At 38.6% G+C, this 27,168-nt stretch overlaps 2 protein-coding genes across 2 annotated transcripts; both read left to right on the forward strand.

Annotated features, from left to right (window-relative positions):
• The first annotated feature begins 4,978 nt into the window (after positions 1-4,978).
• Positions 4,979-9,576, forward strand: LOC145897878 (galactosylceramide sulfotransferase-like). Its single transcript, XM_082986332.1, has 9 exons — positions 4,979-4,985; positions 5,979-6,085; positions 6,185-6,298; positions 6,431-6,582; positions 7,995-8,189; positions 8,421-8,568; positions 8,723-8,842; positions 9,174-9,407; positions 9,568-9,576. Exons 1-9 carry the CDS (start codon positions 4,979-4,981, stop codon positions 9,574-9,576), a joined length of 1,086 nt encoding a protein of 361 aa, XP_082842458.1.
• A 13,357-nt stretch (positions 9,577-22,933) lies between these two features.
• On the forward strand, positions 22,934-26,939 carry LOC145897879 (arylsulfatase B-like). The gene is made up of 11 exons (XM_082986333.1): positions 22,934-23,006; positions 23,153-23,275; positions 23,356-23,438; positions 24,122-24,308; positions 24,625-24,797; positions 25,173-25,264; positions 25,437-25,567; positions 25,821-26,049; positions 26,161-26,351; positions 26,563-26,693; positions 26,814-26,939. Exons 1-11 carry the CDS (start codon positions 22,934-22,936, stop codon positions 26,937-26,939), a joined length of 1,539 nt encoding a protein of 512 aa, XP_082842459.1.
• Positions 26,940-27,168: the final 229 nt, after the last annotated feature.

Consider the following 27,168-nt stretch of genomic DNA (forward strand, 5'->3'; position numbering starts at 1 on the left):
GGTTGGATAAAGACGTAGTTGCAACCTAAATAACTTTGTTCTTTAATTCTGCAGAAGATGACCAAAGTTGGCCGCTGGCCATTTGTCGGTGGTTACCCTGGAAAATTCCGGTGTGATTTCAAGTATCCCAAAAACGCAATTGCCTCGTTTCGACACACGAGGTTTGACCCAGTGGAGATGAGAAAATGTTTCGATCCCAAAACGAGGTGGGACTTGCTCAAATGTTAAATTCAAAAATTTGGTCAGCAAAATTTTCCCGTTAAATGTGTTAAACTGCAACGGTATGGTTGATGTTGAGGTAAAAATACGGTTATTACATAGTTATAGTGCGATGTTGTTATAATAATATGGCTATTATAGCGCTAGCCATTGCCCGAGGGTAACTAAAAGGGTCTGCAAGCGCTTGATTGGCTTGGAGGATCGCGTGGTGTATGTCATCAGAACACACTGCTTCTTTCTTATTTGTTGTTATCGCATTGTAAATAGGTGACATGATTCGTGTGCAAATAGCGTGGAACTACGGAAAAGGGTTATCATCTTATTGGACTGTTGTAAGCACGCTAGGGTTGGGTGTCGTAAAAATGCTTGAATTGCCTGCATTTCTGTTGGCAAATGTATCATCAATCCGGTGCTCTGACAGTAGATATGTCGCAAACAGCTGATTGAGACTGTACTGGAGCAATTTATTAAAGGCGAATGAAAACCATTGGCATTTTGTAGCAAGCAGCTTCATCCAGCGGAAATGTAGTGCAGCGTACTTCATAAGGACTTGTCGGCTTTGTTTTCGACGGTACGTCATTACCTGTGTTTCCTTGAAGGCCGTACGTTCATACATCACAAACCGCCCATATTCGTTTCAACAAAATGTTCCGATCCGTGGTCGAGTCGTTGACAGCGCAATCTCCTTTATGTATTAGTATTTACCACAGATATGGGGCATGTGGCAGGCAAGCAGAATCATGTCGCTGGCGCGCTTTTGTAGCTGAGGTTCAACCTGTTGCGATGTTGTTTAATGCAAAGTTTTCACTGCAGCACAACGATTAAATAGGCAAGGAATAGCAGATTACAAAACGTCAATAACCAATCTCAGCGTTAAAGTGCCTAATTTTGAAAGAATGGACGCGTAATACTTATCGATATCTCTATGGACTTTCGCGACCTTTAGTGCTAAAAAGAAGCATGGCGCATTTTTCATGCATTACATGACATTTCTCATCCATCGGTCAGAAGGAAAACGCTCATTACAAAACTGTGTACGTGGCATGGTGTAGAGACAGATGTAGAAAATTTAGCATAGCAGCGTCGTTCTTGCCAACACTACGTGCTCAGATGTTTCAAAGTACAACGCCATATACGAGCTTATATCGAAGACTATACCCTTCTGTTCAAGAACGATTCGCTCACATGAACGACGATATGGTGGAACAAAAAATTTCACTTAATATTTTACTGTTGTAGACCCTGTCACATGGTTGCCAGAAACCAGACTCGTGCCAACGGCATTGACCTGCACCAGAGTTTATGTTAACAGTTGGATTACCCGTATTGGCAATCCTTCCTATATAATTAATAAAAGTCGAATAATATTTTAATCAAAGTCAAATAATCCTTGTTTAACAGATATATTTCTATTGTCCGAGAGCCGTGGGCCCAGTTCCAATCAGCATATAAATTCTGGGGGAAAAGAATGACCAAACAAATTTTCTGTTTCGGAATGCCAATAACTTATGTGGCTAATGGTCAGAAAATGGATGTTAATCAGTTTATTTTGAAATGTGCTGAACTATTAAACGACAAAGTACCATGGTATTTCAGGTGAATGAAGTAATTTGGAATAATGACTTTTCACTTACTTTCGTGTAGATTTAAAAATCCCCAGGCCCACGACCTCGGCATGGACCCAATGTTGACTAACAAAACTGAAATTATAAAGCAAATCCATGAAATTGACCGAAATATGGATTTAGTCTTTGTCATGGAATACAGGGAAGAATCTCTAGTTTTGCTCAAGGTAAAATGCTGATGTATTTCTAATTTTGGAGGTACGAAGTTATTCTATGCACGTAAAAATCATCTTTTAATTATGCCAAGAGTTTTCAATCAAGATTTTTTTGGTGTTTGACTTATTTACAATGCAAAACGAAATCGATCCACTTTTGCCAGAACCTACTATGCATGGATTGGAAAGATGTCTTAATGAAATTACGAACACCTTCACACAACAGTCACTATTCATTCTCTTCCGAACACCATAAGCAAGTTTTTGAGAATATTAACAACATTGTAAGTAAACAGGAGGATTCTATATGTTTTGATTAGACCTTATATGTGGAAACAGTGGCCATCTTGAAGCTCATAGAAATATGATTTAAGTTCCTTGAAAATGCAGTTTGTTACAGAACAGTTGGTAGAAATACACTTTGTTGCCTGTGTTTACTTCACGCATACCTAATGTTTCAGTTATTTGTTATCTCGTAACCGTATTCAAAGGTCGCATAGAAAGCACAAAAAATAGTGATGCTTCAAACATATACTTTAAAATGCGCTGTGTTGTACCACTAAATAGTTAAAAATCAAAAAAAGGTTAAAAATAACTAAACATGTGTATTGCAGGATATATTGTTATACGATCATTTCAATCAAACCCTCTGGAGAAAGGTGGACGAATACGGACGGGAGAAGTTTTACAACGATCTCAATGAATTTCGAGCTTTTCAAAGAAAACAAAAGCGAGAAATAATCGATGAAAAAAAAATGGATGAAAATAATGAATGGGGTCCGGATCGTAAGCGGGTAAATGAACTGCTTCAATATATGAAAGCGAATGCTGGAGACTGCTATTTGCCAAAGGTAAGTAACATTTAAATGTGTGAAAATCGTTCAATATTTGCACTTGCATGGAAACTTGTTCAGCGCAAAACCGCAGTCAGTGAACGTCCAACATGATAACATTTTGGTAGTCACTGTTTCTCTCGACAATTTAATTCAAGTTTGAAATGTTTATCTACCTTTTTTTGTGTAGAGTCCATAATAAGCAGTCCGTGGTAGAGGTGTTGGCGTCAGATGCCAAAAGAACGGAATTGTATAAACCATATATGGCGTATATCCAGGGTTACCATGCCATACTTATGTCTATGAAACCTGCAAATTTTGGAATTGCGTGCTTAGTTTTTCGTTCAATACGGATTATTAGTGATATTGCGTTTTGGGACGACAGATTTATAGAAGTTATTACCCCCAAAAAACGGTCAGCATCTAATCCACAACCTTCCAAATGGAGCAAAGTTTTTGAAATAATGCCAATTTCGGCATCAAAAATGTAGCGTGCTTACTTTTTACTCCTGGCCAACCTTGATTTTATGTTTCCTTCTGTTTTTTGATGTTGGATCATATTATCTTGCTAAAAATATCAACGCTTTTCTTCTTTAAAATTTCTTTTTATTTTGTTTTTATTTCAATAAAAACACGGTTGACCTCATCGATTTTAAATAAAACATGAGAATAAAATGTCATTTGTATTGCATAGTGTTATTGATACGTCCTTTTTATGGTCAAGGTCCAACAGTGTTTACAACATTTAGAATGCCATATACTACTGTAATTAATCGGAATTGCTCTTCTGGCACTTAGTTTCTAAAGTGTTTATTGGAAACCAACGTTTCGTCTGCCATCCGGCGAGACTTCTTCAGGGTTATGTCAACAGTGAAGCATCACGCACACACTAAAAACGCAGGAAAAACGCAAGAAAAACACAAGGAAAAAGGCATAGATAACACTGGCACCGCTTGCATCGTCACGTGAACCAGGTGTGCAGCGGGGCGTAACATTTACAACAAGTTGTTGTATACAGCTGGAAAATATACGCATTGCTCCTTAGTGTTTGTGCAATGGTCGTTTTTGTGGATGTGGAGCGTCTCCAATAAACACTTCAAAACTAAGTGCCAGAAGAGCAATTCCGATTAATTAGTATGCCTGGCAACAAAAATAGCAGTATACTACTGTAATGTTGCAAGAAAACGAGTTATAAAGGATAAAAAGCTTTGTCGGTTGTGAAACGGTTCGAAAATATTAAAACAATCAACAAAAGTACAAAATGTACAGACGTTGAGAAAACATTACTTTTTTGTATACCGCTATGACATTTACCTTTTATACATGACTTTGGTGGTAACGTAATATCTTACTCTACCAATAACTGTATGACCTAAAACATACGGAAACGTTGACATGATCTGGTGAGTAATAATACATGACGTAAACTTCACCAGCACATTTTGAGCCGCAGTTTAAGCTTTGCGATTATGTTTGAATGGATTATGTAAATTGATATTTAATGAAAATATGCGCAAAAATTACAAACGAAAACTTGCAGTAGCCAATACATTTTGTTGAATTTGCGGATCGCAATACGAAGTATACCCATACATTTTGATCTCCCAACTATATTGAGATAGAATGGAGACCACATAAGCCATCGCAACTCGTATACTAAGTGATATGGCAAGCTGAAAATAAGAACATGCGACAAGCCAAAAAATGCCACAAACTCATAACCAAAGTGTGGTAGGTTTGCAGGTTTGGCAGCCCAGGCATTGCAGCCTAGCTTGGATCAGCCACTTTTTCCTGTGATCGCCAAGCAGGGACCTGCGGCAGGGGGAGAGGATCCTGCCAATCATGCCATTGCATGAAATATTACAAAGTGTTGTATTTCTAGAATCACAAGACTGCCAGCACAGGGCTAAGGATGTTGCCGGAAAAGTTTTGGAGAAAACAGATAAATAAAATTAAGTAAGGTTGTACAATGATGTCATCAATTGTAAACAAAATCTCGTTTTTGAAGAAGGCAATTAAAATTGTGCTTTCGCCGTTCGTCGGTGGTTACCTTGGCAAGATCTGTTGTGTTTTCAAGTATCTACAAAACGCAATTTCCTCGTTTCGACACACGAGCTATGATCCAGTGGAGATGAGATAATACTTCATGAAAGGTGAGTGTCTCTTATTTTGGCGCCTTTTGTTGCATTTGTCAAAACTATATATTTTTCTTGCCTTATGAAGAACCAAAGCCAAGAAAACAGAAAAAATATAACCTCCAATATATTACGCACTTCCATCACCATAATCCCTTCAGCAGAAACGCTAAATCAAAATAAAGGTATATCATGTTGTATGATTAAATAGAAGGAAATCCGATAAACAGTTCGCCTGTTGTGCGCCATAAGTCTTGGGCAGTGTCGCAATGAGTATTTCCAACATAAGAATTGGTCACTTCATAGGATAGCGCTGCAAAGCTGCACAGCGTTACAGTTGAACAAAAACTTTGTCAACACAAGTTGCAGTAAATTTGGTCATGTTTATTATGAATTTTCTTTGACTTTCGGAACTTGCCAGGCATTTTCATTTGGCGAAAGATCCCATAGCCGATAAATGTTATCACACCCCTTGTGCGGGATTGGCATGTTGGTTGCTTCATTGCTTATATTATCAAACGTTCGCCTATTGTTGCAATACCATTATCTTTAGCTGTGACAATATTTCGTTATGTATCGCTATTTGTGCAGCGCTTGCAGTTGATAACAGTTAGGTATAAACAGTCAACAAAAATACAATTTATGCACCTCCTGGGGTGAGTGCATCGTTGCCCTTTAAGTCGGTGTCTTGTTTGCCTAATGAGCGCGCCAGTCCTGTACGTCTGTACCACTTTATACCAGGCGCAAATATCTGACAGGTTGCATCACAACAGACAATCAAGTCAAACTATAGAAAAATACGACGCGCAGTGATCACATCCTGCGTTAAATTGCTTTGCAATTTGCAGAGACACAGTATATGGCCTTTAGTCTACAACTGCGTAGCAGAAAAGAATTCTTGAGGCAAGTTGCAAATATTTGTCAACAACTAGTAAGCTTACTTCATGCGAATATCAGCCTGAAAGTTAGATACTAACAGTATCTTCATATTCTACCTGTTATTTGTTACAGTCGAAATGCAAGTGACTAAATCGAACTGCAGGCTTGCCTTAACGATTGTCCTCATCACAGGAACAACGACATACTTGACGTTATCTCGTTTTCCAAATATCCAACAGGTTGGTCTCTTATATTTTATTGAAATATGTCGTAAGGTCATAAACGCTAAATAAAATTGTTCTGCTTTGCCAAGATTAACAAAATTTTCGAAATTTTAGTGGATGTCAGACCATCCGGCACCAGCACCACGCAAGGATGCTGCAGAAATAAGGCAAGCTAAGAGTGAGGACATGCAGGAAAGCAACAAATGCAGTAAACCTGTAACCAACCTGGTATAGAGACTTCCAGCACAAACAATGAAAAAACTGCTGGAAAATTATTGGAACAAACAAACCAATGGAACGGAGGTTGGTTGGATAAAGACGTAGTTGCAACCTAAATAACTTTTTTCTTTAATTCTGCAGAAGATAACCAAAGTTGCGCGCTGGCCATTTGTCGGTGGTTACCCTGGAAAATTCCGGTGTGATTTCAAGTATCCCAAAAACGCAATTGCCTCGTTTCGACACACGAGGTTTGACCCAGTGGAGATGAGAAAATGTTTCGATCCCAAAACGAGGTGGGACTTGCTAAAATGTTAAATTCAAAAATTTGGTCAGCAAAATTTTCCCGTTAAATGTGTTAAACTGCAACGGTATGGTTGATGTTGAGGTAAAAATACGGTTATTACATAGTTATAGTGCGATGTTGTTATAACAATATGGCTATTATAGCGCTAGCCATTGCCCGAGGGTAGCAAAAAGGGTCTGCAAGCGGTTGATTGGCTTGGAGGATCGCGTGGTGTATGTCATCAGAACACACTGCTTCTTTCTTATTGTTGTTATCGCTTTGTAAATAGGTGACATGATTCGTGTGCAAATAGCGTGGAACTACGGAAAAGTGTTATCATCTTATTGTACTGTTGTAAGCACGCTAGGGTTGGGTGTCGTAAAAATGCTTGAATTGCCTGCATTTCTGTTGGCAAATGTATCATCAATCCGGTGCTCTGACAGTAGATATGTCGCAAACAGCTGATTGAGACTGTACTGGAGCAATTTATTAAAGGCGAATGTAAACCATTGGCATTTTGTAGCAAGCAGCTTCATCCAGCGGAAATGTAGTGTAGCGTACTTCATAAGGACTTGTCGGCTTTGTTTTCGACGGTACGTCATTACCTGTGTTTCCTTGAAGGCCGTACGTTCATACATCACAAACCGCCCAAATTCGCTTCAACAAAATGTTCCGATCCGTGGTCGTGTCGTTGACAGCGCAATCTCCCTTATGTATTAGTATTTACCACAGATATGGGGCATGTGTCAGGCAAGCAGAATCATGTCGCTGGCGCGCTTTTGTAGCTGAGGTTCAACCTGTTGCGATGTTGTTTAATGCAAAGTTTTCACTGCAGCACAACGATTAAATAGGCAAGGAATAGCAGATTACAAAACGTCAATAACCAATCTCAGCGTTAAAGTGCCTAATTTTGAAAGAATGGACGCGTAAAACTTATCGATATCTCTATGGACTTTCGCGACCTTTAGTGCTAAAAACAGCATGGCGCATTTTTCATGCATTACATGACATTTCTCATCCATCGGTCAGAAGGAAAACGCTCATTACAAAACTGTGTACGTGGCATGGTATAGAGACAGATGTAGAAAATTTAGCATAGCAGCGTCGTTCTTGCCAACACTACGTGCTCAGACGTTTCAAAGTACAACGCCATATACGAGCTTAGATCGAAGACAATACCCTTCTGTTCAAGAACGATTCGATCACATGAACGACGATATGGTGGAACAAAAAGTTTCACTTAATATTTTACTGTTGTAGACCCTGTCACATGGTTGCCAGAAACCAGACTCGTGCCAACGGCATTGACCTGCACCAGAGTTTATGTTAACAGTTGGATTACCCGTATTGGCAATCCTTCCTATATAATTAATAAAAGTCGAATAATATTTTAATCAAAGTCAAATAATCCTTGTTTAACAGATATATTTCTATTGTCCGAGAGCCGTGGGCCCAGTTCCAATCAGCATATAAATTCTGGGGGAAAAGAATGATCAAAAAATCTGATTGTTTCGGAATGCCAATAACTTATGTGGCTAATGGTCAGAAAATGGATGTCAATCAATTTATTTTGAAATGCGCTGAACTATTAAACGACAAAGTACCGTGGTATTTCAGGTGAATGAAGTAATTTGGAATAATGACCTTTCACTTGAAAGTAAAGTGCTAAATCAATAGTTAACAGTAAAGCATACTTGTTTCATCTAAAACCATACATATTGCCGATAAAGTGCATTCCGCAATAAAAAACATTTTAAATTCTTCATTTTGAACAACAATTATGAAATAATTTTTTTTAAATTATAAAGGAAAGCCTTAGTACCCAATACACAAACTACTTTCGTTTAGATTTAGAAATCACCAGGCCCACGACCTCGGCATGGACCCAATGTTGACTAACAAAACTGAAATTATAAAGCAAATCCATGAAATTGACCGAAATATGGATTTAGTCTTTGTCATGGAATACAGGGAAGAATCTCTAGTTTTGCTCAAGGTAAAATGCTGATGTATTTCTAATTTTGGAGGTACGAAGTTATTCTCTGCACGTAAAAATCATCTTTTAATTATGCCAAGAGTTTTCAATCAAGATTTTTGTGGTGTTTGACTTATTTACAATGCAAAACGAAATCGATCCACTTTTGTGCCAGAACCTACTATGCATGGATTGGGAAGATGTCTTAATGAAATTACAGACACCTTCGCACAACAGTCACTATTCATTCTCTTCCGAACACCATAAGCAAGTATTTGAGAATATTAACAACATTGTAAGTATAAACAGGAGGATTCCATATGTTTTGATTAGACCTTATATGTGGAAACAGTGGCCATCTTGAAGCTCATAGAAATATGATTTAAGTTCCTTGAAAATGCAGTTTGTTACAGAACAGTTGGTAGAAATACACTTTGTTGCCTGTGTTTACTTCACGCATACCTAATGTTTCAGTTATTTGTTATCTCGGAACCGTATTCAAAGGTCGCATAGAAAGCAAAAAAAATAGTGATGCTTCAAACATATACTTTAAAATGCGCTGTGTTGTACCACTAAATAGTTAAAAATCAAAAAAGGTTAAAAATAACTAAACATGTGTATTGCAGGATATATTGTTATACGATCATTTCAATCAAACCCTCTGGAGAAAGGTGGACGAATACGGACGGGAGAAGTTTTACAACGATCTCAATGAATTTCGAGCTTTTCAAAGAAAACAAAAACGCGAAATAATCGAGCCCTTGGTGGATGAAAATAATGAATGGGGTCCGGATCGTAAGCGGGTAAATGAACTGCTTCAATATATGAAAGCGAATGCTGGAGACTGCTATTTGCCAAAGGTAAGTAACATTTAAATGTGTGAAAATCGTTTAATAAATAGCGCAAAACCGCAGTCAGTGGGCGTCCAACATGATAACATTTTGATAGTCACTGTTTCTCTCGACAATTTAATTCAAGTTTGAAATGTTTATCTACAGCTGATAATCTGTATTTTTGTAGAGTCCATAATAAGCAGTCCGTGGTAGAGGTGTTGACGTCAGATGCCAATAGAACGGAAATGTATTAGCCATATATGGCGTATATCCAGGGTTACCATGCCATGCTTATACCTATGAAACCTGCTAATTTCGGAATTGCGTGCTTATTTTTTGATTTGAAAATGTTATTTAAAGTCAAATTTACAGAAGTTATCCCTCCCAAAAAAAAGCGGTTAGCATCTAATCCACATCATGCAATGTGCTCCAAAATCGAGCAAAGTTTCTGAAATTCGGCATCGAAAATGCAGCGTGCTTACTTTTAACTCCTGGCCAATAGTAACCTTTATTTTGTGTTTCCTTTTGTTCCGCTTTTGAAACATATTATCTTACTGAAAATATCATCGCTTTTCTCTTTAAAATTGATCATTTTATTGGAAACTCGGTTGACCTCATCTGTTTTAAATAAAATATGAGAATGAAATGTCATTTGTATTACTTAATGTTATTATTAAGTCTTTAAAGGTCAATATCCAACAGTTTTTTACAACATTTAGAATGCCATATATTACTTTAATGTTGCAAGAATACGAGTAATAGAGGAAAAAGGGGTTTTGTCGGTTGTGAAACGGTTCGAAAATATTAAAACAATCATAAAATTTACAACGTTGAGAAAACATTCATTTTTTTAAAACCGCGATGACTTTGGTGGTAACGTAATATCTTACCCTACCAATACCTGCATGACCAGGTTTGTGCACTCTGCATACATAATTTATTGTTCGAACGTGTTTATAATTGCCCGTAACAATCTCGTTTGCGACAAGCTGCTTTCGATAAGAAAGGACATTGCTGAGGATGGGTTGACATATGACGTGACAGATACGACAGTGACATGTGTCATGGGACACACACATGCCAAATATGTATTGACTACTTATTGATCAGTAGGTCCACTTATGGTTGAATGTCAGAAAAGTGTAAAAACAAATTTGCCTAAATTGTCGCAAAATTTTCTTTTAACAACCGCGACATTTTGTTAAACCTCTACATGAAACCTGCAAGCAAATCTGACAACAAGTTACTCGACTCTTTGCAAACATATTATTCTACTTGCGCCTCGTGTTGCTGATTTGGCCGTGGAACGGTTCGAGTAAGTCTGCCTCTCAAAGTGGTGTTGTAGCTCGATATACTCTCCTTAAACTTATCGTCGTACATACTGTAAAGAAACACGTTCAGCAACCTGGAAAAGAAACAATATGTCATTTACACAAACTGCTATTCCTGTAGAGGAACGAAAATGTATTAAGTTTATGTGAGAGGCATACAGGGCCCCTGTTTGAACCCATTAGGTCCTACAATGCTCCTTTGTTGCCTATACGACGATCTTGTCTGCCAAATGGCGTTCTGTTTATGTTTTGCGTCGTACAGTACATTTCTAATATAATGACTTTTGTATAAAAATGCTATTATTATCTCTTGGTGCGCAACAAAAGTACACAGTAAATAAATTTTTACTACACTTCTGTAAGCCAGTCACATTGTTTACCATATAAGTTAATAAATATATTCATCTCCGGTAAAAATTCAAACGATACATTTTCTTCAAACAGACTAACCCTGTCGCCACGAACAAAAAGTAGCAAACTGTAAATGCAACTGGATGATCCGTGGCGGAAATAACACCTCTGTATGCAAAGTAGTATTCCACTGTTGTGGGTACTGCACAATAAAACACAAGATGCGATTAAATAATGTTTATACATTTGATGGCAGGAACCAACCGGAATACAACACCGTGCACCAGATCGTCATTATTGACAAACTCACCAATGGCAACAGTAAAGCCTATTTGGATAAGAATTGTGATTTTCATCAAATGTATTTCGCTTTGTCGTGCATCATGCTGGGAGTATGCTGACGAACTTCGCATGCTATATGACTTTTGCCTTCCTTTCCAAGCAAACAGCGCAGCTGCTGGGGTAATGAACATCTGCAAACGATATCTAAAAGTTTATAAACGGGTTTAAGTCGCAATTGATCTCACCATGAACAAGTATGGAATGAAGTACAAAAATAGTGTTGGGATGATGTGCGTTACAAAAAAATCTGACGTCTGTTGTGGCGAAGAAAATGAAGGAAAATATCGAAATATTGCGACATTCATCGAAAATTGAAACGTGCCGTCGTACAAATACACTGTGGAAACAAACAAGACAGATGTTCAAACACCAATTCTACAACAAATTATTAAATTATTTATATTTTTAAAATGTTGTGGTTTATCATTTGCATACATTAGAAAAACACCTACATAAAGCAGACTATAGTTATATGTGCGTCCATACAGTAAATTATAATTATTTATGTCGATTTGCAACTTCGGGTCATTTGCTACCCATTGGGGCTATGTTGCTAGGCATACCTGGAGACCATGACCACAGTATCGACCAGCACCACAACACAACCATATGAACCACTACAGATTTTGGTTGCAGGTTTCGGTAGCGAAAGGGAAATCGAACAGCAACCAGTCTTTGTACGCTCATGTACAATAAGTGATATGAAGTAAGTGTGTAAGAAAAACAATACACCGGCAAATGACGATTCCAATGTCCCTCGGGATGACCTTTCAATTACCTCCAACTCAACTACAGTGTATCGAAGATAAGAGCCGCCCAGTCTTACACCCACTAAGAGCGCATCCAAGCCTGCATGATTTGTTTTTATTATTATCGAGGATTAGGTGTACCGAATTTTTTTCGAAGGAAACGTACCACCAAGTATGTCCGCAAGCGCCAGAGACGATTTTACATAATCCATTTTTCTCCTTCTCTCAGACTTCGTGCTGATAACTGAAGCGATTACCAACGCGTTCGCTACAATCACAGCAATCGCCAGAACTGTCAAGAAGAAGAGTAGGAAAAATGCGGAAGCAATGCTGAAAATGGAAAAAAAATGATATTTGTCACAGACATACAACTATTTCAGGACTTTCCAGTCACGTTGTTCTGCGAACCCAGTAACAAAAGAAATTTCTATGCCACCGTTTGTAAAAAAATGGGGTTCAAGTCGATTTGTTCGCGAGCAAAACATTACATTTAGTGGAGTCGCAGTCTATAGATTGAAAAGCCCTGATTTACAATTGCTTTCGGTTGCATGGAACAATCTCAAAATATTACAAGATTTGCGTTTCCCTACCTGCAATGGCGGCAGTTAATAAGTGGAGTGTTCAAACACCTATTATAAGCAAGCTGTGAGCAGTAGACAGGCAAAACAAATTCACCAGAAATGTTTTTGTTCAAGTCATTCATGCTTCTTTTCACATTGAAAACAATTTATTTCACTAAAATTACTGAAAGTATAAAAGTTATGTAGAAATATAACCTGCTGTAAAGTTAGCGAACTTTAGTTGAGAAAATTGAAACCTTCAGGCACATGAATATACAACCACAATGACTTATATCATCGCTGATAATCTAGTTGCGCAAAACACAAGCAGCACACTGTTCAATAGCTGCATCAAAAACGCTTTCTTTCCAAATATGTTTACAGAAATAACCTGCCTTTTATACATGCTTTCAAAAGAATGTACAACAAGTATGTGCCCCTCTAGGCATTGTAGTACCTAAACTGCTAGCACACATTGCGCGAATTGGTACTTTTTCTGCCAGCGGCAGTCTAGGTTGTCTGAGGCTTGTGAAGATTCGGGTATCCGGTCGTGCTGTTAATCATAGAAGCATGTAGAGGTTATGTTAGTGCAACTTGAAATTGCCTACGCACACTGGCATATGCGTATGAGCAACCGTAAGCATGTTTCACGGCTGGTAAATCGCATCATAAATATTTGAAACCAATCTTTTCTTCTTTATTTACTGATCTTACAAGCTGATGCCCATCGAGACAGCGTGACATTTACCTATTGTGACGTAATAATTACCTAGAAAGCGCCGTGCCACTTATGTGGAAACGAAAACCGATGGTCAAATATGGAAATGTAATGCTCGTAGCTCAAAGATTTTGATAAAACACTTTGCACGATATTTCTTTCACGAAAGTCGTTTCGTTTGCACCACGGCTTCGGGAAATAAATTCTTAGCCAGGAATTCCGGTGTTCAAAAACCATATGAGAGTTTTCTTCGTTCAAAACAGTGTTCGCTAACCGTAACCCATTAAGTCCAAAACTTGAGATCTAAACAGTTTGTGCAAAGCCAATTAATGCATAACAATCGCACTGTCATCTGACAAATCATTTGCCATCATTTCAAAACTACATTGTCGTGGCTGGGATGTGTTAGCACCGTAAATCAGTCTATTTTAAAATGTGCCCAACGCTTGTTTAACTTGAATCAAGCGGAAGTGACGACACTGCGCATGTGCTACTTTACAACAAAATCAGGAGGCATTAGGGGCCCGACTCTCGTCTACCATAAGTCGTTGACACCTTACGTCAGGGAAAAAATGATGCACGTCACTGATTGGCTGCCCACAATTTTAAAATCAGTCGAGTGTGACGTGCTACCAGTCGACATAGACGGTTTGGACCAGTGGGATTCAATTCGGTTAGCTTCCAACACATGTTAGTTTAATGATGTTTTCAATCAGAACACTTAAGCTGCTTAAGCATTTAAAATTTGAAGCAATGCTCAAAAGCAATTCCATGTTTGGTGGAGACAATGCAAACCAAGAGTGAGGACATGCAGAAAAGCAACAAATGCAGTAAACCTGTAATCAACCTGGTATATGTCAAAACCCACAAGACTTCCAGCACAACATTGAAAGTAATTCTGGAAAGGTATTGGAAGAAGCCAACCAATGGAACGGAGGTTGGTTGGGTAAACACGTAGTTCTAACCTAAATAACTTTGTTCTGTAATTTTGAAGAAAATAATTAAGGTTGCACCCTACCCATTTGTCGGTGGCTACCCTGGCAAATTCCGTTGTGATTTCAAGTATCCCAAAAGCGCAATTGCCTCGTTTCGACACACGAGGTTTGATCCAGTGGAGATGAGAAAATGTTTCGATCCCAAAACGAAGTGGGAATTGCTACAATGTAAAATTTAAATTTTTAGTCTGCATAACTGTCCCGATAAATGTGTCATTCTGCAAAGGTGTAACTGATGTTGTGGCAAGAATATGGTTATTATAGTGTCAGCCATTGCCCAAGGGTGGCTAAAAGCGTCTGCAAGCGCTTGTTTGGCTTGGCGGATCGCGTGGTGTATGTCATCAGGACACACTGCTTCTTTCTTATTTGTTGCTATCGCTTTATAAATAGGTGACATGATTCGCGTGCAAATGGCGTGAAACTATGGAAAAGGGTTATCTTCTACTGTTGTAAGCACGCTAGGGTTGGGTGTCGTAAAAAAACTTGAATTGCCCGCACTTTCGTTGGCAATTGTATTCTCGATCCGGTGCTTTGACAGTAGATGCGTCACAAGCAGCTGTTTGGTGCTCTACTGAAGCAATTCAAAACAATTTGCATTTTGTGGCAAGCAGTCTCATCCAGCGGAAATGCAGTGTAGCGCATTTCATAAGGACTTAGCGGGTTTGTTTTCGACGGTACTTCATTTCCTGTGGTTCCTTGAAGGTCGTATGCTCACGAATCACAAACCGCTTATATTGGCTTCAACAAAATGTTACGATCCATGGTCGCGTGGACAACAGCGGCATCTCTTAAAAAAACGCTCATTACAAAACGGTGTTCGTGGCATAGTGTGCAGAATGATGAAGAAAATTTAACATGGCACCGTCGTTCTTGCCAACACCACATGCTCAGACGTTCCAAACTACAACGCAATGTACGAGTTCTGATTGAAGATTGAAGCACGATTTGCTTACTTGAACAACGATGTGGTGGATCCCAAGGATTCACATAACATTTTACTGTTGTAGACCCTGTCACATGGTTTCCAGAAACGATACTAATGCCATTGACCAGCATCAAAGTTTATATTAACAGATCGATTACCCGCATTGGCGTTCCTTTCGCTACAAAATAATGAAAGTCAAATAATATTTTAACCAAAGTCAAACAATCCTTGTTTAACAGATATATTTCTATTGTCCGAGACCCAGTTCCAATCGGCATATAAATTCTGGGGAAAAGGAATGACCAATCAACATTATTGTTTCGGTATGCCAATAACCTGTGGTGTTTGATTTTTAATGTTTTTTTAAAAATGGAACAAAAAATTGATCCATTTTTGTGCCAGAACCTCCTATGCATGGATTGGGAAGATGTCTTAATGAAATTACAGGCACCTTCGCACAACAGTCACTATTCATTCTCTTCCGAACACCATAAGCAAGTATTTGAGAATATTAACAACATTGTAAGTAAATATGATGATACAATATGTTTTTCGTTAATGAAAAATAAATTCGTTGTAGAATGGTTTGCAGAAATAAACTTTGTAACTAATATTTACTACACGCATTCCTAGTGTTCTGCTATTAGTTTGGTAAACGTGTTGTTAAAAACCGAAAAACAGATTATGTGTGTATCAATATATATGCTTACTCTAAAATGCGCTATGTTGAACTACAAAATTTATTACAGGATATATTGTTATACGATCATTTCAATCAAACCCTCTGGAGAAAGGTGGACGAATACGGACGGGAGAAGTTTTACAACGATCTCAATGAATTTCGAGCTTTCCGAACTCAACAAAAACGCGAATTAAACGAGCCCATGGTGGATGAAAATAATGAATGGAGTCCTGTTTCAAAACCGTTAAATGAAGTGTATAAATATATGAAAGCGAATGCTGGGGACTGCTATTTGCCAAAGGTAAGTAACATGCATGTGTGTAAATAGGTCAGTGTTTGCGCTTGTATAGAACCTTTGTTCTGCGCTAAACTCTCAGTCACTCAGTACAGGATGATAACATTTTAATAGTCACTGTTTCTCTTGACAATTTTTTTTAAGTTTGAAATGTTTATCTACATCTCATAATCTGTATTTTTGTAGAGTTCATAATAAGCAGTCCGTGGTAGAGGTGTTGACGTCAGATGCCAATAGAACGGAATTGTATTAGCCATATATGGCGTATATCCAGGGTTGCCATACTATGGTGAAATTAAAAAAACCTGCAAATTTTGAATTTTTGTCCAAAATGGTTAGCATCTAATCCACATCATACAATGTCCTCGAAAGTCGAGGAAAGTTTCTGAAATTCGGCATCGAAATTGCAACGCGCTTATTTGTAATTCCCGGCCAACGGTAACCTTGATTTTATGTTCCCTTTTGTTCCGATGTTGGAAAATATTATCCTACTAAAAATATGATCGCTTTTCTCTTGACAATTGATCATTTTATTGGAAACTCGGTTGACCTCATCAGTTTTAAATAAAATATGAGAATTAAATGTCATTTGTATTACATAGTGTTATTGATACGTCTTTTAAGGTCAATATCCAACAGTGTTTACAACATTTAGAATGTCAGATACAACTTTAATGTTTCAAGAATACGAGCAATCGAGGAAAAAAGTTTTTATCGGTTCTGTAACGTTTAAAATATATTGAAACAATCATGCAGCAAATATATAAAATTACTAACGTTGAGAAAACATTACTTTTTTAATAACCGCGATGACTTTGGTGGTAACGTAATATCTTACCCAATAACTACATGTCCAGGTTTGTGCACTCTGCATACATAATTTATTGTTCGAACGTGTTCAAAATTGCCCGCGTATCAATCTCGTTTGCGACAAGTTGCTTTCGATAAGAAGCGACATTGCTGAGGACATGGGTTGACATTTGACATGACAGATACGACAGTGACATGTGTCATGGCACGCACACATGGCAAATATGTATTAACTATTTGCTGATCAGTAGGTCCACTAATGTTTAAATGTCAGAAAAGTGTGAAAACAAATTTGCATTAATTGTCGCAAAATTTTCTTTTAACAATTGCGACATTTTGTTAAACCTCTACATAAAACCTGCAAGCAAATCTGACAACAAGTTACTCGACTCTTTGCAAACATATTATTCTACTTGCTGATTTGGCCGTGGAAAAGTTCGAGTAAGTCTGCCTCTCAAAGTGGTGCTGTACCTCGATATACTCTCCTTAAACTTATCGTCGTACATGCTGTAAAGAAACACGTTCAGCAACCTGGAAAAAGAACAATATGTAATTCACACAAACTGCTATTGCTGTAGAGGAGCGGTTCATGTTTTGGTTTGTACAACACATTGAAAAAATAATGACTTAGTGCAAAAATGCTATTATTATCTCTATGTGCGCAACAAAATTCCTTTGATGTAGATAATAAATGATTTTTTACTACAGTTCTGTAAGCCAGTCACATTGTTCACCATATAAGTTAAAAAATATATTCATGCCCGGTAAAAATTCAAACAATACTTTTTCTTCAAACAGACTAACCCTGTCGCCACGAACAGAAAGTAGCAAACTGTAAATGCAACTGGATGATCCGTGGGGGAAATAACACCTCTGTATGCAAAGTAGTATTCCACCATTGTGGGTACTGCACAATAAAACACAAGATGCCTTTAAAAAATGTTCATACATTTGATGGCAGGAACCAACCGGAATACAACACCGTGCAGATCGTTTGACAAACTCACCAATGGCGGCCGTAAAGCCTATTTGCATAAGAATCGTAATTTTCATCAAATGTATTTCGCTTTGTCGTGCATCATGCTGTGAGTATGCTGACGAACTTCGCATGCTATGTGACTTTTGCCTTCCTTTCCAAGCAAACAGCGCAGCTGCTGGGGTAATGAACATCTGCAAACGATATCTAAAAGTTTCTATACGGGTTTAAGTCGCAATTGATCTCACCATGAACAAGTATGGAATGAAGTACAAAAATATTGTTGGGATGACGTGCGTTACAAAAAATTCTGACGTCTGTTGTGGCGAAGAAAATGAAGGAAAGTATCGAAATATTGCGACATTCATCGAAAATTGAAACGTGCCGTTGTACAAATACACTGTGGAAACAAGATAGATCTTCAAACACCAATTCTACAACAAATTATTAAATTATTTCTATTAAAAATGTACTGATCTTCTGGCATAAACCTACTGTATTTTTACTACGTTTCGTCTGCCATGCGGCGAGACTTTATCAGGTGTAACGCAACAAGTGAATCACACTGAAACACGCAGGGGCCCGAAAGAAAAAAAAGGAACGTTGACACCGCTTGTCAACTCACGTGCTAGAGTCAGAGGCACCAAACATTGCAGAAGACACAACAATTACAACAAATTTTTGTACACTGTCTGAAACAAAACACATTGTACTTTGTCATTGACGCAACCACTATTTTTATGGATGTGCAGCGATTCAAGAAATAGCCGCTTGGCGTGTAAACTTTACACGAAGCCTCATACAAGGCTTGGCAATCTAATTTCACGACCCATTGCTACGGAGACTTTCGAACCAAAGGGGGTGGTCTATTCGATACCATGCAAGGATTGCAGTGGTGTATACATCCGCGAAACCGGGAGGGCCTTCAAGACTCAACTGAAAGAGCATCGCCGTGATGTGCATCGAAAGATGCCAGTAAGACTGCGTTGGCCAAGCATGCGGTGACATTGCGACATGAAGTCGACTTCGATAGAGCCCAAGTCCTGGAAATGAAGCTGGACCACGCCAAGCGGCTATTTCTTGAGTCGCTGCACATCCACAAAAATTGTGGTTGCGTCAATGACAAAGAACAATGTGTTTTGTTTCCGGCAGTTTACAATAATTTGTTGTAATTGTTGTGTCTTCTGCAATGTTTGGTGAGTCTGACTCTAGCACGTGAGTTGACAAGCGGTGTCAACTTTCCCCTTTTTTTCCCTTTCTTTCGTGCCTGTATCAGTGTGATTCACTTGTTGCATTACACCTGCTGAAATCTCGCGGCATGACAGACGAAACGTCGTAAAAATACAGTACTTTTGTGCCAGAAGATCAGTACATTTTTAATTGCAATATGCCTGGCAGCAACAGGAATTTCATCATTATTTCTATGTTTAAAATGCTGTGGTTTATCATTTGCAAACATAAAAAAAACACCTAACACTAAAGCAGACTAGTTATATATGCGTCCATGCAGTAAATTATAATAATTTACGTCGATTTGTAACTTTGGGTCATTTGCTACCCATTGGGGCTATGTTGATTGGCATACCTGGAGACCATGACCACAGTATCGACCAGCACCACAACACGACCATATGAACCACTACAGATTTTGGTTGCAGGTTTCGGTAGCGAAAGGGAAATCGAACAGCAACCAGTCTTTGTACGCTCATGTACAATAAGTGATATGAAGTAAGTGTGTAGCTCAAGAAAAACAATACACCAGCAAATGACGATTCCAATGTCCCTCGGGATAATCTTTCAATTACCTCCAGCTCAACTACAGTGTATCGAAGATAAGAGCCGCCCAGTCTTACACCCACTAAGAGCGCATCCAAGCCTGCAATATAATACATGATTTGTTTTTATTATTATCGAGGATTAGGTGTACCGAATTTTTTTGGAAGGAAACGTACCACCAAGTATGTCCCCAAGCGCCAGAGACGATTTAACATAATCCATTTTTCTCCTTCTCTCAGACTTCGTGCCGATAACTGAGGCGATTACCAACGCGTTCGCTACAATCACGGCAAACGCCAGAACTGTCAAGAAGAAGAGTAGGAAAAATGCGGAAGCAATGCTGAAAATGGAAAAAAAATGATATTTGTCACAGACATACAACTATTTCAGGACTTTCCAGTCACGTTGTTCTGCGAACCCAGTAACAAAAGAAATTTCTATGCCACCGTTTGTAAAAAAATGGGGTTCAAGTCGATTTGTTCGCGAGCAAAACATTACATTTAGTGGAGTCGCAGTCTATAGATTGAAAAGCCCTGATTTACAATTGCTTTCAGTTGCATGGAACAATCTCAAAATATTACAAGATTTGCGTTTCCCTACCTGCAATGGCGGCAGTTAATAAGTGGAGTGTTCAAACACCTATTATAAGCAAGCTGTGAGCAGTAGACAGGCAAAACAAATTCACCAGAAATGTTTTTGTTCAAGTCATTCATGCTTCTTTTCACATTGAAAACAATTTATTTCACTAAATTTACTGAAAGTATAAAAGTTATGTAGAAATATAACCTGCTGTAAAGTTAGAGAACTTTAGTTGAGAAAATTGTAAACCTTCAGGCACATGAATATACAACCACAATGACTTATATCATCGCTGATAATCTAGTTGCGCAAAACACAAGCAGCACACTCTGTTCAACAGCTTCATCAAAAACGCTTTCTTTTCAAATATGTTTACAGAAATAACCTGCCTTTTATACATGCTTTCAAAAGAATGTACAAGTATGTGCCCCTGTAGGCATTGGTAAAACCTGTAATAGTATCAGGCTAAATACAGCCCTGTAGTACCTAACTGCTAGCACTCACTGCGCGAATTGGTACTTTTTCTGCCAGCGGCTGTCTATGTTGTCAGAGACTTGTAAAGATTCGGGTATCCGGTCGTGCTGTTAATCGAAGCAGCATGTAGAGGTTATGTTAGTGCAACTTGAAATTGCCTACGCACACTGGCATATGCGTATGAGCAACCGTAAGCATGTTTCACGGCTGGTAAATCGCATCATAAATATTTGAAACCAATCTTTTCTTCTTTATTTACTGACCTTACAAGCTGATGCCCGTCGAGACAGCGTGACATTTACCTATTGTGACGCAATAATTACCTAGAAAGCGCCGTGCCACTTATGTGGAAACGAAAACCGATGGTCAAATATGGAAATGTAATGCTCGTAGCTCAAAGATTTTGATTAAACACTTTGCACGATATTTCTTTCACGAAAGTCGTTTCGTTTGCACCACGGCTTCGAGAAATAAATTCTTAGCCAGGAATTGCGGTGTTCAAAAACCATATGAGAGTTTTCTTCGTTCAAAACAGTGTTTTCTAACCGTAACCCATCAAGTCCGAAACTTGAGATCTAAACAGTTTGTGTAAAGCAAATTAATGCATAACAATCGCGCTGTCATCAGACAAATCGTTTGCCATCATTTCAAAACTACATTATCTTGGCTGATGTGTTGGTACTGTAAATAACTCTAAGGGTCTCAGAGATATTTAACAGTGTCTCGATGGCCTGAGCGGTTATTGAGTCTCTTTGATGGCTAAACCTGCTTCTGCCCCGTTCTATAAAGCACCCAGAACCAAGATCTCTTCCCGAATAATTGTATTCATTTCTGTTATCTTCTTCATTACGACGGTACATTACAACTTTCAATACAACGTTGTTAGGATGCCAGCAAATAGAATGGCAGCAAATAGAATGAAATAGAATGAATTAGAATGGATTAGAATTAGAATGAATTTACCGGTCTAACCTGGGCTTTTTAACGCTCTCCATTATGAGAGCTGATTGGTCAATAATGTCACATGATATCATGAGGCGCTTGAAGTAATATAATACAAGAACATAGGTGTGATGTGACATAAGCATAGGAGAACATTTTATGTGGTAAACAGGATGTTGAATGAATCAATTTACTCGAGAATATTCGATGGCTCAATCGTTTGGGTCACATTGTGGGATTATGCAGTACATGTGCAAAGCTGCGCGCAAAATATTACGCAATACAAGCACTGGTTTCTGTGACGTATGTTACAGTACCGTAAATCAGTCTATTTGAAAATGTGCCACACAAAAATAATGAATGAACGTTGTGAGTCGCCAACATGCGTCGTGGGATCGCATATGTGCTTGCAGCGTACCAATTGATTCCGGCCGGCTGCTGAGACTGCAGCTAAGTCTGCTTGCGTGTTCTTGCTGTTAATATTAAATTCGACTCCGCGAGCAGACTTATTTATTAATTGAAACACACGTTTGCAAAATCAGGTGGCTTAACTTTAACTTGTTCCAAGTGCGTTTAACTAGAATTTAATACGTGACTGAATTAACTATCAAAAGAACGTGCGAACGTAATAGAGGACGTTTTATATTGAAGTGTCAGGAAACTTATTTGAGCTCTGCAGGAAAGCTAGGCCAGGGAAACATGCGTGTTGCCACATGCTTCATAGACCGAAACATATGTAGAATTTGCATTAAATTTTGTTTCGAAGAGTTACAGGAAGTGTCGCTGAATCAGTAACTGGACGAAAATACCGAACACCTGTTTAACTTGAATGAAGCGGAAGTGACGACGTCGCGTATGTGCTACTTTCCATCAAAATCAGACTGAACGCAGCTCAAAACTGCTTCGCGAACAGGGTCATGTTTAAACGAACAAGCTGCGCGAACGCAGTTGAAAGCTTCATGTGGCAGGTCAGCAAGCGAAGTTCAGTAATCGTAAATGTTGAAACTGAATTTTTTGTACAGATTTTTAGTTCCCGGAACTGATAAAAATGTTTACAACCAAGCTCAGAAATGTGCATTGGCTTGTTCTTGGTTCATTGGGATTGTGCATCGATTATGCTGGTATGCCCATCAACATTGCATAACTTAACGAAATATAAAATTCACTTCGTTTTAAAAAAAACTTTGATATTATTGGGATTAAAGCCAAAGTCAATTTTTTGACATTTATTTGATACAAAATTTTTAATCCATTGAATTGCCAACAGAAGCTGCCAAACCGAAACACGTTGTGTTTGTGGTAGCTGATGACTTGGGATACGGCGACGTGGGATACAAGGCGGTCGGTTCAGGATCGGCCGTTAAGACTCCGTTCCTCGATAGCTTGGCGAGTAAGGAAAACTTTGCGTGTGTTGAAGGTTTTTTTTCTTTTTTTTCAGTTTTCTTTATCCAAGAACATGTTTTCATGCAGAAAATTCGGTGCAGATGAATTACCACTACACAATGCACAAGTGCAGCCCAACGAGAGGCGCTCTTATGACAGGAAAATATCCGGTATTGTTATTTGATCCAATTTCCTCAATTTTATACCTTAAAACGTAATTTACGTTACTTATGTTTGGAAAATTTTACGCACCAAACTTGATTTTATAAATTGTGTATGCTGCATACAGATGGTCACTGTTTCGACCTAAAAGGTCGCATCAGTGCAGCTGGTGCGACTATCAGACGACTTTGCCGACCAAACGGCCAAGCAAAGACTTCCACTTTGTGGTGACTATACAATCACGGGCATCCGTTGGGCACCAAACTAGGTGCAACACGGGGCCTGACGGCACTATTGGTTGAGCTTTGCTTGGCCATAGTGTTTCCACCTTGTTTTCTCCGTAAGGTTTTACCTAGTTTGGTGCCAAACGGATGACGGTGATTGTATAGTCACCACAAAGTGGAAGTCTTTGCTTGGCCGTTTGGTCGGCAAAGTCGTCTGATAGCCACACCAGCTGCATTGATGTGACCTTAAAGGTCGAAACAGTGGCCATCTGTATGCAGCTTACACAATTCCTATTTTTGGCTCCACTTTGCTTATCATATGATGATTGTTTTTTATAGTTAGTCATGGAAGTGCTTGTCATATCTTTGCCGGGTAATCAAATTAGATGCATTTGTTTCTTGGTTACAGTGGTTAACTAAGCACTCTCCCACCTAATATCACACAAGATAGTATTTTTACATTTTAGACCCGTACCGGCCTACAACAAAACACTATGTGCGCCACGTGTTCTTTGGGATTGCCGTTGGACAACGTGCTCATGCCTGAATATATGAAACGATGCGGATTCTCAACTCACATGGTGGGGAAATGGCATCTTGGCCACAGTAGAGAGGCTTATCTCCCACACAAGCGAGGATTCGACACCTTTTTCGGTAAAAATACCTTAAAAACGCTGTACTTTATAATTACAAATTAGCCCTAAACCAAACGTGTAAATGTTTAAATGTATTAAGCTCAAAATATGGCATCATCCCAAAGTTAGAAGGTGTTGCGCCATCGAGACTCAGTCGGATTCTTTGGGTGCGAGGCCCGAGACACAGTCGTGCCCCCACGGTAACGCAGTGGGGGCGTACCCCGGCACACTATAAAATCAATGGTTTTTGATCAATTTTTCTGTAAATGTATATATACTAAGCGTCAAAATATACTATGCAATATTGTAAAACAAAAACTGGATCCTGCGCTCAGGTTATGCGGCTTTAATCAACCAGCACGTGATGGAACCATTGGTATACGATGGATGTTGCACAACAGATCTAATGTTCAACGGACGCCCGGTTGATGTTCCATTTCAAACATACGAATCCGAGATGGTGGCAAGCAGAGTGGATACAATTATCAGAGGACACAATAAGACACAAGTACAAAACTTGATCCTTTATTTTAAAAATTGCCATCCTTTAAATCATGTATGCAGGTTATGATTAAAGGAAAACATTCTATTGTTTGAGATAAGTGCTCCAAATAAAAATATCGCCACATTTCAGAGGAATATTATTTTTACGTCGCAACATAAAAGCATTTGTTGTGGGCGAAGCAGTTTGTCGTTCGAATTAGTTTGCAGAGAAATATTACGCTCGTTGTACGAGGTTTACAGTTCATGTTAAATTTTTTAAGCAACATTTTAGCAAGAAACTTTATTGTCATCAGCATAACAATTTTACTGTTTGGAAAAGTAGGATTGTTTTAACTATTTCCGCTTTTGCCGGATTGATTCAAATATGCAATTTTATCAGCCTTTGTTTCTCTACGTTCCGTTCGAAGCCGTCCACCGCCCGTTGACTTTGACTCCGCGCAAGTACTCAAGGCAGTACGACTGGCTGAACAGGTACAGGTTACTCTCTGGATTGCAGGTTATCTATAAAGATGCATTATCCGAAAATACAACAGTTTTTTTTCTTTGTCTGTAAAAAGACATACACCGCCTATTCCTGCAAATGGGTTAAAAAAAACTGTTCTCAACAGAATAATTATTTATTCCGAGGACATTTTGTGTTTAGCACTGACGTGTCTTACGAACGATATCAACTCCTCGGAATGATAAGCGCGCTGGATCATGCTGTGGAAAACATTTACATAAGTTTAAAGCAAGCTGGAATGTGGGAAGACACACTTTTTGTTTTTACATCTGGTAAGTTTCTGTTCGTTGCAATATAACCTAAGCAAAAACATGTGATGTCGTATTTTCAATATTTTATTTATCCGGTTTAAAATTACGCGTTTTTATATATGGCATCTATGTATGAAGAGGAATTGTACAACTGGACATTAACCAACGCAAACGAAACTTGCCAAATGTCTATCATGCACATGTCAGGAGCAAAATACTCAAAAATATATTAAAGGACCTACATATATTGTAAAACTTTTCTTTGGGAATGCAGACAATGGTGGAGCAGGAGTTGCGAGCAATTGGCCGCTTCGTGGTTCAAAATGCACCTTCTATGAAGGAGGCATTAGAGGCCCGACTCTCGTCCACCATAAGTCGTTGACACCTTACGTCAGTGAAAAAATGATGCACGTCACTGATTGGCTGCCCACAATTTTAAAATCAGTCGAGTGTGACATGCAACCAGACGACATCGACGGTTTGGACCAGTGGGATTCAATTCGGTTAGCTTTCAACACATATTAGTTTAATGACGTTTTTAATCGCAACACTTTTGCTGCTTAAAGCATGTAAAATTTGAAGCAATGCTTAAAACCGATTCCATTTTTTTGTAGATACGCAAACGTTCCTTCGCCGAGAAATGTTATCATTCACACTATTGTTCCATTTATAAGTTGGCATAAGCTATCGACAGATGAATTAAAACGATACGAAGAAGAACTAAAGATATTTGACATAAGAGTGATGGCAAGCGTTCGGAAGGGTGATTTCAAACTCATCACAGGACCAAGAAAGCCAAAAATATGTACGTTTCTACGCATTTCATAGATACCGAGATCTTAGGACTGTTGTTTGAAATTGCCTCATTGTCGAACACGTGAGCACCATCGCTTTCATGTTTTTACCTGGGCGATATATAATCAGTCCGTTTTTAAACTGATTTCTACGTTTTCAAAAAGAGTATTTTGGCTTCACTCGTATATGTTTATATTATGCTGATGTCAATACGTTTCTAGTCAATAGCTGGAAAGTTCCAGAAGAGAACGGACAACTTCCAGCAAGCGCAGACGACGCAAAAATATTGGAACTGTACAACTTAAAATTGGACCCATATGAGGAAAATGACATTTCTAAAAGTCATCCTATGGTAAAGCCCTTTTAACTGCACTTTTACGTCGCATGTATCACACAATACATGTGTGCATGCTGTTGTTACTCTTGCTGTCATTATCTCGACCTCCTAAAGGAAAGTTATTGTAAATTTTAGGTTGTGCAAGATCTTTTGAAGACTCTCGCAGATCACTGGGGCAAAGTACACACTTTACCAATCGAAAAGGATCCACGAAGATGCCCCGCCAGTTGCCCCGGACATGTTCTGCCTTGGCTAAACTGACCAATTTGCTTTGTGCACAGAAGTGGAGCTATGATACATGTCAGAGTGTCGTTTTGCAGCAGTAATTGGAAACATCTAAATGTTGTGGCACCTTGGATAATTATCAACGCTCATTTGTAACTGTCAAAAAACGAAAAAACCTACTTTATTTTTCTTTTCAGTAAGTGACGTCAGTGATCCTGTGGCGCTTCTTATCTTTTCAAGAATGTCAAAGCGTTTTGTGCACTTT

This window comes from Ascidia mentula, chromosome 4 (genome assembly GCF_947561715.1).
Source record: "Ascidia mentula chromosome 4, kaAscMent1.1, whole genome shotgun sequence".
Taxonomy (NCBI): Eukaryota; Metazoa; Chordata; class Ascidiacea; order Phlebobranchia; family Ascidiidae; genus Ascidia; species Ascidia mentula.

What these genes read in the sequence shown, in the direction of transcription:
- LOC145897878 (XM_082986332.1), top strand. An exon ending in AAAGTACCGTGGTATTTCAG is followed by an intron (nt 8,190 to 8,420) that starts GTGAATGAAGTA and finishes ACTTTCGTTTAG; the next exon opens with ATTTAGAAATCACCAGGCCC. An exon ending in TTGAGAATATTAACAACATT is followed by an intron (nt 8,843 to 9,173) that starts GTAAGTATAAAC and finishes TGTGTATTGCAG; the next exon opens with GATATATTGTTATACGATCA.
- LOC145897879 (XM_082986333.1), top strand. Translation starts at nt 22,934, where the DNA reads ATGTTTACAACCAAGCTCAGAAATGTGCATTGGCTTGTTCTTGGTTCA. An exon ending in GAGGACACAATAAGACACAA is followed by an intron (nt 24,798 to 25,172) that starts GTACAAAACTTG and finishes CAATTTTATCAG; the next exon opens with CCTTTGTTTCTCTACGTTCC. An exon ending in CAGTACGACTGGCTGAACAG is followed by an intron (nt 25,265 to 25,436) that starts GTACAGGTTACT and finishes TTTTGTGTTTAG; the next exon opens with CACTGACGTGTCTTACGAAC.